Below are 15,750 nucleotides of genomic sequence, written 5' to 3'. Positions count from 1 at the left end.
TCAACATGGGCCAGCATCCCTGTCGAATGCTTTCGACACCTTGTAGAGTCCATGCCTTGACGAATTGAGGCTGTTCTGACAGAAAAAAATGGGGTGCATCTCAAAAAGTAATGTTTGCTGATGAAGATAATCTCATAGAACAAAACGTCTACCATTTCTACGGGACTTTCCATGTCCTCTGTTGCTGATTATGACAGGTAGGATTGGAGCACAAATACACCCAGGCCGTCAGGCTCTAAAACCGTTCGCAATGTTGCTGGAGACAATCCTGGAATCCCTGTGGTTAGGGTGAATCCTGTCTCTTTTAAGAGACAGCCAATTAGAGGTCAAATGAATCCTTAATGCAATGTTTATGGGACATGATTAACAAGCTTTCAAAACTTCCCCACTGGAACGACCCTCTGGGGAACATAGTGTGGCTCCCCACCAGTGGAATGCAGCCTACTTCTCTAAAGAACTAAAATTCCCAGCATGCCCTGGGGCACCACCAGTGAACTGGGTAGATGATTCTCAGGTGACAGCCAGCCCAGGGGATTAGGATAATTATTCCCCCATTCTGTGGGGATTAGCAGGGAAATGGCCCTGTTTCTCCACCTAATAAAATCTGCACTATTAAACCCAGAGAGCGGACACACCTCAAAGTCTCACCTCTCACACATTAACTAGGTGACTTAGCTTCAGCACTGGTGGTGGAGCCTTGGGTTTAAAGACAAAGTAAACACCAAAGTACTTCTAAAGCTTGTGTGGCTTTAGATATTGTTTAGAATAAAACAGGGTCTGTAAAGCACAGTAAATGCTTAGTTACACCCTGGGGCTACATAGTATACATTTTTACATTTTAGTCATTTAGCAGACGCTCTTATCCAGAGCAATTTACAGGAGCAATTAGGGTTAAGTGCCTTGCTCAAGGGCACATCGGCAGATTTTTCACCTATTCGGCTCGGGATTAGAACCAGTGACCTTTCGGTTACTGGCACAACGCTCTTAACCACTAAGCTACCTGTATACAACAACACATTTCATAGTGTGCAAATATATATAAAACACAGGAATGTCACGTTTTTGACTGCACTGGGCCTTTCAAGTATTGCTAAATTAGGGCAAGAAAACGGGTCCACTGAACAGGCTTCCTGTGCATTTATCAGTTTTGAGTATTGGGTGAAACGTTTTTAAAAATGACCACTTATACCTGAAATTGGCACCAAAGCTATTTATTTTAATTTTTTTAATGGATACATTTCTACCGTAAAATGAGCTAGAGAAAGAGTTCTCTTCAAACAGGTGAGGCCATTTTTGATTGTATAATCCTGTCGGAATTCTAGCATATTTTAGTGTATTTACAACTTTTTAAATCGCGTTGGTGCAGATTTCAGGTGTAAGAGATTGGAATAATACTGTGAAAATTATGATAATGGTTTTTAGTGTAAGAGCTATTTGAAAAGACCACCTGCAATTTCAGCCAGGCAGTAAATTACCAGGCAGTAAATGAATTAGACTAATAAGAAAGAGAGTTCCAAACCGTTCTGCCAATAACAGCAAGTTTTCCCCTCCCCACTCAGACCACTCCCAGTCCTAGCAAAATTCTTGCTTGAAAAATTGCCCTTTGCTAAGAAGCTATTTGTTCATTTTTTTGTACCATTTTAATTCACAGTAAGGTAATTAATTGTTACCCAGAAATTATTTGATATTTAAATAAAAACGGCTGCATTGGACATGTAAAACAAGTCTTCAAATGGACAGCCAAGTTTGGGATCCTTGGTGATATTTGAACAGATGTTTTGTGACTGACTGGTACTCACCGAACCATGCCTGCTGGTCTCCCTGCACTTCGATGGCCAGACCAAAGTCTGCCAACTTTACCGCTGCTCCCTTCAGCTTACTGGCTAGGAGCAGATTCTCAGGCTTGGAGTGGAGAGGGAGACACAGGATTTCAACACTTCTCATACAGCAATATACATGAAAATGAACTCTAGGAACATGTCCGCAATAATATATTATACAGTAGGTGTATTCTCTCTAGTATTTTGGGTGATATCCACACTGGGTTGTAAATCCTAGACGGTGGGTCATCTCACCATTGAAAAATTGTATGATCCCCACTATACACTATATATACACAAAAGTATGTGGACACTTTACATTAATGGATTCGGCTATTTCAGCCACACCCGTTGCTGACAGGTGTATAAAATCGAGCAATCTCCATAGACAAACATTGCCAGTAGAATGGCCTTACTGAAGAGCTCAGCGACTTAGGATGCCACCTTTCCAACAAGTCAGTTCATCAAATGTCTACCCTGCTAGAGCTGCCCTGATCAAGTGGAAATGTCTAGGAGCAACAACAGCTCAGCTGCGAAGTGGTAGGCCACACAAGCTCACAGAACGGGACCACCGAGTGCTGAAGTGCATAAAAATGGTCTGTCCTCGGTTGCAACACTCACTACTGAGTTCCAAACTGCCTCTGGAAGCAACGTCAGCACAATAACTGTTTGTCGGGAGCTTCATGAAATGGGTTTCCATTGCCAAGCAGCCGCACACAAGCCTAAGATCACCATGCGCAATGGCAAAAGTCGACTGGAGTGGTGTAAAGCTCGCCACCATTGGACTCCGGAGCAGTGGAAAGGCGTTCTCTGGAGTGATGAATCACACTTCACCACCTGGCAGTTCGACGGATGAATCTGGGTTTGGCGAATGCCAGGAGAACGCTACCTGCCCGAATGCATAGTGCCAACTGTAAAGTTTGGTGGAGGAGGAATAATGGTCTGGGGCTGTTTTTCATGGTTCGGGCTAGGCCCCTTAGTTCCAGTGAAGGGAAATCTTAACGCTACAGCATACAATGACATTCTAGACGATTCTGTGCTTCCAACTTTGTGGCAACAGTTTGGGGCATGACAATGCCCCTGTGCACAAAGCCAGGTCCATACAGAAATGGTTTGTCGAGATCGGCGTGGAAGAAATTGACTGGCCTGCACAGAGCCCTGACCTCAACCCCATCGAACAACTTTGGGATGAATTGGAACACCGACTGAGAGCCAGGCCTAACCGCCCAACATCAGTGCCTGACCTCACTAACGCTCGTGGCTGAATGGAAGCAAGTCCCCGCAACAATGTTCCAACATCTAGTGGAAAGCCTTCCCAGAAGAGTAGAGGCTGTTATAGCAGCAAAGGGGGGACCAACTCCATATTATTAACGCCCATGATTTTGGAATGAGATGTTCGACGAGCAGGTGTCCACATACTTTTGGTAATGTAGTGTATGACCAAATTCCATTAACCAAAGTATATTTTGGCACATTACTATGGCAATCCCCTCTATAACCCATTCATAACTCCTCATCAGTACTGTGTAATAATAAACTCCATCGTGTCCCCTCCTGTGTCCCTGTGGGGCCGTGCATGTTCACCGTCACCAAGCTCACGCTCTAGAGGAACAGCTCCCTACGACTCAACGCTCTCACTCAACACACACTGGGGACAATTTTACACCACCTACACCAGTGTTGAGTAACAGGGTTGACACTGATACGGACACAGCAAGGACAGAGTGGACACAGCTTGATCTTCACAAAGATACATGAGAGTGTGTAATAAGCCACACGCAGTCAGGCTCCCGTTTAGCCCGAGGGGCGGAGCTACAAGGTCTGAGGTCGACAGTGACTCATGCATAGGCCCCGTTGGAACAGGAAGGGGAGGGGCTTAGAGTACAGGTTACCCTGGGTTCTGGGTTGAGGAATAATGCATTTGCTGACATTTTCAAAGCGGCTTCTCTGAATCTTAACTGGAAATAATTCAGGAGAGGTAATGTATTAAACAGGAGATGTGAGCAGAAGCTGTTTCAGCTACTTTTTGGAGCGAAGCTGGTTTGCTTCTGGGGCAAATACATTAGTTACAGTACCTCATGAACTGTATGTCAGTGGACTAACCACTTCTATGGCCTAGATCAGTGGTCACCAACCTTTTCTGAGTCAAGATCACGGAGTCAAAATGAAAGACGAGATCTACCGTTTTTTTTTTTTTTACATAACTTAAAATGTAAGCCTATGCAACATTAACCAATTAAAAACAGTTCTGTAGCAGAGGTTTGTGCAGTAGGCTATAGGCCCAATACATTATCACTGCATATAGGCTATGCTTGAATTACTAGTGAGGCACAGCTGAGTGAGCATAATAATTGGCTTTAGTTTATTTTACTGGACTGATGGCCTGCATCTGATGGTCAGTCTGAAGGGTGGGAGGGAGCAGCAGTGAGGCTGCCTCTCAGGGCCCCAGCTGATGGCGAAACTCAAGTCGCACTGCATTTAATCTGCCTCATGCACCAATTCCTGTTGTTACTCCTATGACCAGAGAAAGTGAAATATTCCTCGATATTAAAAGAGACAAGCCGTTAATAATAACAGCGTATGATTATCGGAACACTTTGCTATACTCATTCATTGCAGCAGCAGTGCTGGTTGTAGCGTGAGTGGAAGTAGGGAGAACGCACATTTTATGGCGTATAAAAGTGTTGAACAAAGTGTTGACATTGCTGAATAACTTAAACATACAGCAGCTCTTTGCTGTATTCGTTGAGTCTCTCTCTAGTCATGGTTTTAAACGTTTTTAAATCTCACAGTATCAACTTTGCTGTGAGTTCAAGGTTTATTTTTACAGTCTGGAAACTGTGCAGCCAGCGGTAGGCCTATAGGTGCACTTGATTTATTCTCTGGGACTGCCGGGTAGGCGGAGTTCTACCTTCAGACACATGAAATGGATCAAAATGGGAACACTGCCTTCCCGGCGCAGTGCACCTACCGCCAACAGCACAAAGAAAATAAGGAAATGTTTGGTAATCAACTAGTAATGCCTTGGAGATCGGCCAGTCGATAGCGATTAACCGGTTGGTGACCACTGGCCTAGATATTGCATATGGTGTAAAAAAAACTAAAATAATCAATTCCTCAACATCATATAACATAAAATCAAACAGGGTAAATTCATGATCATTCATTGGTGCAGTTAGTAGAGCATTTGTGAGTTGTGATTCGTGATTCGTGCAGATCAGAGGGCAAAGACGGGGCTCACATGCTACGGTGGGAGGTGGGGTAAGTGCAGTCAACAGTGCCATGCAGTCATTGCAAACACCCCAACCAACCCAGCCTCCCTTCCCCACCCAAAAATCATGTAACCTGTGTGATGTGACTGGAAGGGGCCAGGTAAAAAAATAAAAAAATACATCATCCTTATAGCATCAATCATATAGAGCAGGGGTACTCAACTCTTACCCTACGAGGTCCGGAGCCTGCTGGTTTTCTGTTCTATCTGATAATTAATTGCACACACCTGGTGTCCCAGGTCTAAATCAGTCCCTGGTTAGAGGGGAACAATGAAAAAATGCAGTGGAACTGGCTTTGAGGTCCAGAGTTGAGTTTGAGGGCTATAGAGTCTTCCCTATAACACATAATCCCTAATGAGCTTTATATAATGTGCTTCATAACCAAATAGGTATTATGAAAACTCAATATGACTAACAATCCCTAAATAGGCTGATCAATACGTTGTAATCTAATCTAGAAGCACATATGAGAGCTATAGTCCATAGCCAGTATATCTTTCAGGACTGGGTAAATTAATTGTGGTGTGTACTGGGTAAATTAATTGTGGTGTGTACTGGGTAAATTAATTGTGGTGTGTTTCTGTGTGTGGATCCTATCTAGCTCACTGTGATCAGGATTTATGCCCGGTCCTCAGGGCTCCTGTGTAATGGGTCTAATTTAATTCAGGTCTCGCAGCCATAAAGATGTAATTATTACTCCACATTCATCTAGCCTGGGTGGCCTTACTGTAGCTACTGCAACCGGGAAAGATGCACTTGGCTTTCAGTCACACACACACACACAACGCTGGCAAATGCACACACACACGCATTCCCGCATGCAGCCGTCTACCCTTGTGCATATCTCTCACTTACTATTCCTCAATCTCCTAGCTACATCTGTCTCAATCTCTTGTCTTCAGGGATTTAAACCAGTGGCTTGGTATCTAAACCTAGAGGGAGCGGGGAATCTACAGGAGGGCAGCGGAGAGAGAGAGAGGACAGGGACAGCCCTGGTCTCTAATGCAGTCATCCAGACCAGCATCATCCAGAGTGGCCTGGCCGTGTGGACAGACAGAGGAAGAGAGAGCAGCAGCGTCAGTGATTAGAGCAGCAGGGAGAAAGAGGAAGAGGAGGAGGGGAGATTGGACAGTGAATGAAGGAGGACAAGAGGGAAGAGTTCAGTTAAGGGTGAAAGGAAAAAAAGAAGGGAAGAGGAGTGAAAGAAAGAGGGAAGAGGCATGAAAAAAGAGATGGACAGATGAGCAGGGATAATGAGACGGAAATGAGGAGGTAGAGCTGAACAGAGTGCCGTCAGAAGTCAATGAGTCTTGAAGGAACAGCTTGAGAGGGATGTCTGTTCTGATGCAGTCAGTCTGTGTGTGGTCTGGTGGAAACAGTCTAGAGTGCCAACCGCTTAACTGTGTCCACCTAAATTTAGTTTGGTTGGATACAATGGTACTGTTCAGTACGATTACAGTGTGTCTTGTCAAAATTACTATATGCATGAGTGTGTGTGAGTGTGTGTGTGTGTCAATATGGGTCCTCCCCCAACACACACGTACACACACTCACACGTAGGTCACACCAGTCTGAAGATATGGCCTTTCATCGGCCTCTTTCATGCTTTGTTTTGTTCATATTTCTTTTGTTTTTGTCGATTCCGCCACTCCCCATGGTAACAAGCCGGTAGCAGCCAATCAGAGCAATGCCAGAGAGGGCCTAGGCGAATGCAAACGTGGGGTGATTATTTCAGGAGTGAAATGGAGCTCCTGGCTGCACCTGGCTCATTTGATTAGCAAATTTGAGTTCTGAAACTTGCCATGACGGCAATGACGGGGACGTGGGGAGTTTGGGAGATTGGAGAAGGAGTGTATAACAGGGTTGTTCCATGAAATGAGTGGCTTTTGATATTTTAAGTAAAAATTGTGCACCAATATAGATTTTTAAAAGCCTGTTATGTTCAATGAAATGCCCTTTAATATAAACCACATGAAGAATTCAATAAATCCCAATTTTTTATATGAATAAAGACTTGCTAAAGTAAGAAAAAATCTGCATTTTGACATGTCCCTCTGTGCACCCTCTGACTTCCAGGAAGATTTTGTCCCACTTAAACCCAATATTTCTCAAAGTTTTCACCATAATTGTAAAGCCCTAGTTATTGTGTTGCTTTGACAGTCATTTCTGAAGATTATTATTTATTTCATGTGATTAGTGATTCAAACCTGTCCCTCATTTTAAGGTCAACCCTGTTATGTGAACTGAACTCTTTTTTGAATATGGTGAAACTACTATTCCTTTTAAAATAGTAAAATCATTGTGTAAAAGCAGGTGAGCTGGTTCTACTATTTTTGGCCATTTTCTGGTATTTTCTGGTGTAACACTGAGCAGGTCACGCATAACACGTCAACCCTGTTACCTACCCATAGATAGACAGGCTAGAAATGGTTTAACAATTAAAAATTTTTTGTGAAGCTTGCATTCAAATTGCCCCTCCTGTTGCACACAACAAGCTTCCATTCCCCCTGCCACAAGGGGATTTATAGCGGATTTAAGATGAAATCGCAACCCTGTTACTTTATTTGGCACCTAATAAGCACTTAATAGTATTTTTGTTATTTAGCCTCGAGATGGGGAAACTTGTTTTTTTATTAAGTTGAACATTTGCTCTTTGTGACAGAATTTAAAAATTCAAAAGTATTTGTTTATTTTATACCAAGTTACACATCTCAAAAGGCACCGAATTGGTGGAAAGACCCAACAATGGCAAGTCTCCAAATTCTACTTGGACAATGTGACATTTTTACTTCACTCATCCCATTTTCTCCTGCCACGTTTTCTTTTTTTAGCAAGGCCTGATTTTATACACCATTTAATTGGAGGGATTGCAGGTCCTATTTCCGTGCCTATTAACACCTGTGTCACTGTTCTGTAGACCAACACAGTGCCTCAGTAGAGGTGTGGACGTAAAAGGTCAACATGCCTTTCCAAAAGTCCCAAATAAGTAATTACTATTTAGTAATAGTAATTACTATTTCATCAGCTTTTAACTGGCTGAGCAATCACTAATGCAGTGGAAAAGTTCAAACTCATAATTTGACCCTGTGACTCCCATGTCTCATGTCTCAACTGAACAAGACGTGTCGGAGAGTCTATCAAAGTGCTTAACCCTCAAAGTCAAACGGATGAGTCTGAAAGTCAGTCAGGATGATTGGGTCTCCCTGCAACTAGAAGAGTTGGAGTGAGAGGAAGAAGAGGAGGAGGAAGAGGAAGAAGAAGAAGAAGGGCTGTGTTTGGCTTCCCAGTGTCTCTACTCACCTTCAGGTCGCGGTGGACCACGCCCATCTGGTGGCAGTGGAGCACGGCCTCTAGGATCTGCTGAATGCAATGACTGCATGCAAACACCAGGGGGCGTGGGTTAGTGACAAGCTCACACTCACTGTGTGCCATGCGCTCACCTTGAGACTGGGGGGGGCAGCAGTGGTGGTGGAGGTGGTGGTTGGGATGATGTTTAGGCCAATGATTTGTTAATATCCCTCCAACTACCACCCCTATAACACTAGTACCCCAGTGTAGAGCCAATGTATTAACCCAATTGAATGTGATTGCCTTGACTATAAGGTGAAGGAAAGGTTGTAGATGTTCTAATAAGTGAATGCAGAATAAGTTAGACAAAAGTGTGTTCTGATTGGACCATTAAGAACAAGGATATCTGGCTATGACATCATCACCCACCACCCCCACCCACTGTCCCCCCGGGTCTCAAAACAGAAGTGGTGTTAGCTCCCCGCTGGCTGTGAGCTCGACCCTGGGGAGGGCGAGGAGGGAGGAGGTGGATGAATTGATCCTATTTATACCCCTCTTAAACCAGAGGGGCTTATCAAATACGCCCAAGACCCAGGCTCACAGCAGGCGTTCAGAGCAGAGAGACGAGGACCGGAGAGAGACGCTACATGCACATCGTCTTTGGGCATACAGAGGAGGGCAAGGTGAGCTGTGTCACCCTCCCCCCCTCACCACCCTGCCGCCCACGCCCCCTGGTGGGCCACCTGACCTCAGCCACAAGTAGTGATTGGTGGAGGGGTCAGGGTGGCTGCTGGTAGGGGATTGAGTTTGGAAGAGAGGAAGAGGCAAGCGGCTGGTGGGGGTACAGGGTGAGGGGGGGTTGGTGGTTGTTAATTGGTGGTGGATTTTGGGCGGCGGGTGGGCAGGCGGGCATGGTGCCAGCATAGCCTCTGTTGTGTACTAACCTTCATGTCCCTGTGAACTATACCACTTTGGTGACAATGATTTACACTTTCTAGAATCTGCTGTATGCATTGGCTGTGGAGGAGAGAGACAAGGCCAGAAGAAGCGAGGAGGAGAGAACACACATCAGAAAAAAAATACAAAAAACAGCAACAAAAACGAGAAAGGCCAGTGAAACTATAATAATATCAAAAGTAAAAACTCAAGAGAGAAGTAGAGTAAAGTTCACATTTTGTTCTACCACTTAATCTTTTGGAAAGTGGTAATGCTATTTCGGTCACAAGAATGCTAATTGGCTTTCAATGCCAGAAATGACAAAAGGACTGAATCTTTTAACAGTCTTACTTTAAACTGAACATTCTTTTTTGGAATGAGTAGAAACAGCCAGATTAAAATTATATGATTTCAAACTCAGGTCATTGTTTATTAATGAAGTATCCTATACAGGAAGAAATAGATCTGCAGACGGCAGCCTCGTGATAGGAGAGCAACAGAAAAACTGAAGAAAAACAGATGACAGAAGATTATATTCATAAGATACATTACAGACAGCACACACAGATATATAATACAGATACTATAAACACTATTACTAAACTACAGTAACAAAGAGAAGGAGGGTGCATGCAGTAACACACATATATATTGTGTGTGTGTGTGTGTGTGTGTGTGCACATGTAATGTGTTATGTAGAGGCAGTAACTGGTGTCATTTTAAAACCTATCTTAAACTCTAATGATGAAGTCTATTGTATACAACTAAGTGAACTAGAATGTGTGCTTTCAGATCCACTGACATGTGTTTGACTAGACCAATAACATAGTTGCTGTTAAGTGAGTCTGTGTGACACTGACCTGGCGTCTGCTTCGCTGTAGTACTCTCTGGCTACGATGTCCTCAAACAGCTCCCCACCAGTCACCCTGGGAGAAAGGGGAATATGAGACGGGTTAATTCCATGCTAGAAGTTCGGAAAACAGTGGGAGACCCGGAGAACGGGGGTGCAATTAGCTATGCAAATCTGCCTTTCAGGCATCTTGGAGAAGGAGAGAAACAACATATTTAGAGAGACACAGAAAGATGTCACGATTTGGTCAAAACAATGAATATGCTTCCTGATCATTAGAATACCATTAGACACTCCTCCAATGGTGTTAGAATAAAACATTTTGTTCACATACTAGATTGGAATGCATTCCTGTGTATTCCAGTGAGCTAAATGTCCCAAATCTTAAGCGTTATTCCAAGGAACTGGGCAACACAAGAGATGGGAATGTTTCATGTAACCACAACACTTGGATACTTGGATTGTGTTCAGAGTGCAACAAACCGCAGTCCATGTCCAATGGATTCTCGCAATGCTTTCAGTTTGTTCCATATAACATAGTAGTAAAAAGTGGTTGTTCATTGAATGAATGCATTAAAATAAAGGCAGCTGTATGTAATTTTTTTTAACCTTTATTCACGGTCAATGTAATTTGCCTCGTTTGTTGTCATTCTTCTGGCCAGGTTTATTTGTGTAAAAGGAAAGAAAAGCTTTCATCCCTGCAATTCACTCATCTCAGCTGCCTAAGAGTGGCCCTTTTTCTTTTACAGCCCTTAGTCAAATTAAATGCAGCATTTTAAATAAATTAGGACTGATTTCCCTTTCCAGCTGCCAAATTAAACACTGCCAAACTGCTGCCAATACACGAGGGAGTGGTAGAGAGAGATCGAAAGATAGTGGAAGTAATGGGCAGAGAGCTGGATGGACTGTTGGAAAGAGCAAGGGAGAGTAGATGTAATGTTTTTCTTCTGGAGTGATATTGATGTGTGTGAACAAATGGTAAAATATGGATATAACATGCAATGATGTAGCATATGAAGAAACACAGAGACATTGTTGCTGGGGAGAGAGCTATATGTAAGGAACACTAATCAAATCACTCAGAGCAAAAGGCTTTACTGTGACCTCACCAAGGGAAAACTCTGGGGCATTTATTGGCTTTAACTAGGGCCCAGAGTTTTTCCCTGTCGGGTCACATGTTCATGAAATGCTCAGGGGCCTACTTATTGAACATAGGCCATCTCCATAGAGGACAGAGACTGGGATTTCCAGCCCACTTTGACATCTGTGGTGCATAAGGTCAGTTTTGGCATGCTGCCATTGGAAATAAACCCACTTGATCAACCAGTGGATTAACCTAGTAATCCTTAAAGGAGGAGATAGGCGTTTAGTCTATTTAGAATACCCTGTGGGGCAGTGGTATATTCCAATTCCTCACTACATCAGAGTCTATGAGAATATTAGACTGTTAGAGTAACTTACTCACAAGCACATCCCATTATACTTTGACTAGAGGGTGAGAAACTATGCAAAAAGAAAAAAAGGACAACACACTTTCCTAGTATATACACCAGGTAAATACCAGTGGAAAAAGTACCGTAAAATAAAGTGCTGTCTACTGGTAAGTGAAGAGTGTTTAAGTTCGGGGAGAGGATCCCATGCAGAGGAACATTAGGGGAAGAGGAGAAGCCTTTAGCCCTCCTTAAAATAAGGACCATTCGCCCCGCAGTGTAGAGCAGGGACACAGCCTGGATGGCTGCACTGGTGTGGATGGCTGCACTGGCTGCACTGGTGTGGATGGCTGCACTGGCTGCACTGGTGTGGATGGCTGCACTGGCTGCACTGGTGTGGATGGCTGCACTGGCTGCACTGGTGTGGATGGCTGCACTGGTGTGGATGGCTGCACTGGCTGCACTGGTGTGGATGGCTGCACTGGATGCACTGGTGTGGATGGCTGCACTGGATGCACTGGTGTGGATGGCTGCACTGGCTGCACTGGTGTGGATGGCTGCACTGGCTGCACTGGTGTGGATGGCTGCACTGGCTGCACTGGTGTGGATGGCTGCACTGGCTGCACTGGTGTGGATGGCTGCACTGGCTGCACTGGTGTGGATGGCTGCACTGGCTGCACTGGTGTGGATGGCTGCACTGGCTGCACTGGTGTGGATGGCTGCACTGGCTGCACTGGTGTGGATGGCTGCACTGGCGTGGATGGCTGCACTGGCTGCACTGGTGTGGATGCTGCACTGGTGTGGATGGCTGCACTGGCTGCACTGGTGTGGATGGCTGCACTGGCTGCACTGGTGCGCGCACACGTTTTTATTGCCTTTGGGGCCACCTGTGAAGCTGCCCACTTAGATTTCCATAAATATTAATCATGTAAATATCCATGGGGGTATGAGTCGAGCGATGCCTCAAAACTCTGCGTTGACACTTCTGAACAAACATATACATTTACAAAATATTCAAACCAACATTACCAATGCAAAACACTGTTCAGTGTGTAGCTCATGAACTAATATGCAACTAATAACAACAAGATAACTAATGTAAAGCATACTGTGTCCATAATAAGTATATAGGTTATAGGTTGAGAGCTTTTGTTAAAGAGCACAGTTAGAAAGATATGGCATTTAGAAGCAAACCGGATGGACATCATGAAAATGATCGGAGAGGTTGAGGGTAGAGGAAGTTCAGGAGTAAAAACAAACAATATAATTATTGTCAAATTGACTGTGTCCATAAAATGTATATAGTATGTATATAGTATGTATAAGCTGGAAGTAGAGTCCTAAGCGTTGTTGTTCACTAGTTTACTTCAATTAGAGGAGGGGTGGTGGGGCTGGAAAGTAATAAAGGGAAATATATCTTAAAAAATGATTACACACACACACACACACACACACACACACACACACACACACACATATATATATATATATATATATATATATATATATATATATATATATATATATATATATATATATATATATACAGTGGGGAAAAAAGTATTTAGTCAGCCACCAATTGTGCAAGTTCTCCCACTTAAAAAGATGAGAGAGGCCTGTAATTGTCATCATAGGTACACGTCAACTATGACAGACGAAATGAGAATTTTTTTCTCCAGAAAATCACATTGTAGGATTTTTAATTAATTTATTTGCAAATTATGGTGGAAAATAGGTATTTGGTCACCTACAAACAAGCAAGATTTCTGGCTCTCACAGACCTGTAACTTCTTCTTTAAGAGGCTCCTCTGTCCTCCACTCGTTACCTGTATTAATGGCACCTGTTTGAACTTGTTATCAGTATAAAAGACACCTGTCCACAACCTCAAACAGTCACACTCCAAACTCCACTATGGCCAAGACCAAAGAGCTGTCAAAGGACACCAGAAACAAAATTGTAGAACTGCACCAGGCTGGGAAGACTGAATCTGCAATAGGTAAGCAGCTTGGTTTGAAGAAATCAACTGTGGGAGCAATTATTAGGAAATGGAAGACATACAAGACCACTGATAATCTCCCTCGATCTGGGGCTCCACGCAAGATCTCACCCCGTGGGGTCAAAATGATCACAAGAACGGTGAGCAAAAATCCCAGAACCACACCTAGTGAATGACCTGCAGAGAGCTGGGACCAAAGTAACAAAGCCTACCATCAGTAACACACTACGCCGCCAGGGACTCAATTTCTGCAGTGCCAGACGTGTCCCACTGCTTAAGGCAGTACATGTCCAGGCCCGTCTGAAGTTTGCTAGAGTGCATTTGGATGATCCAGAAGAGGATTGGGAGAATGTCATATGGTCAGATGAAACCAAAATAGAACTTTTTGGTAAAAACTCAACTCGTCGTGTTTGGAGGACAAAGAATGCTGAGTTGCATCCAAAGAACACCATACCTACTGTGAAGCATGGGGGTAGAAACATCATGCTTTGGGGCTGTTTTTCTGCAAAGGGACCAGGACGACTGATCCGTGTAAAGGAAAGAATGAATTGGGCCATGTATCGTGAGATTTTGAGTGAAAACCTCCTTCCATCAGCAAGGGCATTGAAGATGAAACGTGGCTGGGTCTTTCAGCATGACAATGATCCCAAACACACCGCCCGGGCAACGAAGGAGTGGCTTCGTAAGAAGCATTTCAAGGTCCTGGAGTGGCCTAGCCAGTCTCCAGATCTCAACCCCATAGAAAATCTTTGGAGGGAGTTGAAAGTCCGTGTTGCCCAGCGACAGCCCCAAAACATCACTGCTCTAGAGGAGATCTGCATGGAGGAATGGGCCAAAATACCAGCAACAGTGTGTGAAAACCTTGTGAAGACTTACAGAAAACGTTTGACCTGTGTCATTGCCAACAAAGGGTATATAACAAAGTATTGAGAAACTTTTGTTATTGACCAAATACTTATTTTCCACCATAATTTGCAAATACATTCATTAAAAATCCTACAATGTGATTTTCTGGGGGAAAAAAATCTAATTTTGTCTGTCATAGTTGACGTGTACCTATGATGAAAATTACAGGCCTCTCTCATCTTTTTAAGTGGGAGAACTTGCACAATTGGTGGCTGACTAAATACTTTTTTCCCCCACTGTATATGTACAGTTGAAGTCGGAAGTTTACATACACCTTAGCTAAATACATTTAAACTACCATCTTTGTCCCCATGTGCAGTTGCAAACCGTAGTCTGGCTTTTTTATGGCGGTTTTGGAGCAGTGGCTTCTTCCTTGCTGAGCGGCCTTTCAAGTTATGTCGATATAGGACTCGTTTTACTGTGGATATAGATAATTTTGTACCTGTTTCCTCCAGCATCATCACAAGGTCCTTTGCTGTTGTTCTTGGATTGATTTGCACTTTTCGCACCAAAGTACGTTAATCTCTAGGAGACAGAACGCGTCACCTTCCTGAGCGGTATGACAGCTGTGTGATCCCATGGTGTTTATACTTGCGTACTATTGTTTGTACAGATGAACATGGTACCTTCAGGCGTTTGGAAATTGCTCCCAAGGATGAACCAGACTTGTGGAGGTCTACAATTTTTTTTGGCTGATTTCTTTGGATTTCCCCATGATGTCAAGGTAGGCCTTGAAATACATCCACAGGTACACCTCCAATTGACTCAAATGGAATTTTCCAAGCTGTTTAAAGGCACAGTCAACTTAGTGTATGTAAACTTCTGACCCACTGGAATTGTGATACTGTGAATTATAAGTGAAATAATCTGTCTGTAAACAATTGTTGGAAAAATTACTTGTGTCATGCACAAAGTAGATGTCCTAACCGACTTGCCAAAACTATAGTTTGTTAACAAGAAATGTGTGGAGTGGTTGAAAAACGAGATTTAATGACTCCAACCTAAGTGTATGTAAACTTCCGACTTCAACTGTATGTGTGTGTATATATATATATATATTTGCGGAAAAAAACATATGGGGGATTGGAAGTGATGAAGACAATTACATTGACGGAAGGTACAATCTATCTGCAATATTAAAGCTGATCTACCCCCTAAAAAAAAAAATACATACTCCAATAACACAATTGATCACAGTTTTGGTTGAGGAGAGCAGAAGGAGTGAGTACATGAAACAGATGGAGGAGGAGA

The 15,750-nt window shown here is 43.4% G+C and overlaps 1 protein-coding gene across 13 annotated transcripts in view; it reads right to left on the bottom strand.

The window, feature by feature from the left end:
* The window catches only part of LOC121554284 (calcium/calmodulin-dependent protein kinase type II delta chain), a 107,497-nt gene that overhangs the window by 32,853 nt on the left and 58,894 nt on the right, over positions 1-15,750 (bottom strand). For 7 of the 13 annotated variants that reach the window (XM_041867768.2, XM_041867766.2, XM_041867771.2 and 4 more), the window contains exons 5-7: positions 10,177-10,242; positions 9,325-9,397; positions 1,800-1,902 (exon numbers count right to left, since the gene is read on the bottom strand). In XM_041867768.2, coding sequence (XP_041723702.1) covers positions 1,800-1,902; positions 9,325-9,397; positions 10,177-10,242 — 242 coding nt within the window. Of the gene's footprint in view, positions 1-1,799; positions 1,903-8,392; positions 8,466-9,324; positions 9,398-10,176; positions 10,243-15,750 lie in introns of all 13 variants that reach the window. The other 6 variants (XM_041867767.2, XM_041867772.2, XM_041867777.2 and 3 more) reach the window with 1 other exon arrangement.

The sequence above is a fragment of the Coregonus clupeaformis genome, chromosome 19 (genome assembly GCF_020615455.1).
Source record: "Coregonus clupeaformis isolate EN_2021a chromosome 19, ASM2061545v1, whole genome shotgun sequence".
Lineage (NCBI taxonomy): Eukaryota > Metazoa > Chordata > Actinopteri > Salmoniformes > Salmonidae > Coregonus > Coregonus clupeaformis.
This window is presented reverse-complemented; position numbering and strand designations above follow the sequence as displayed.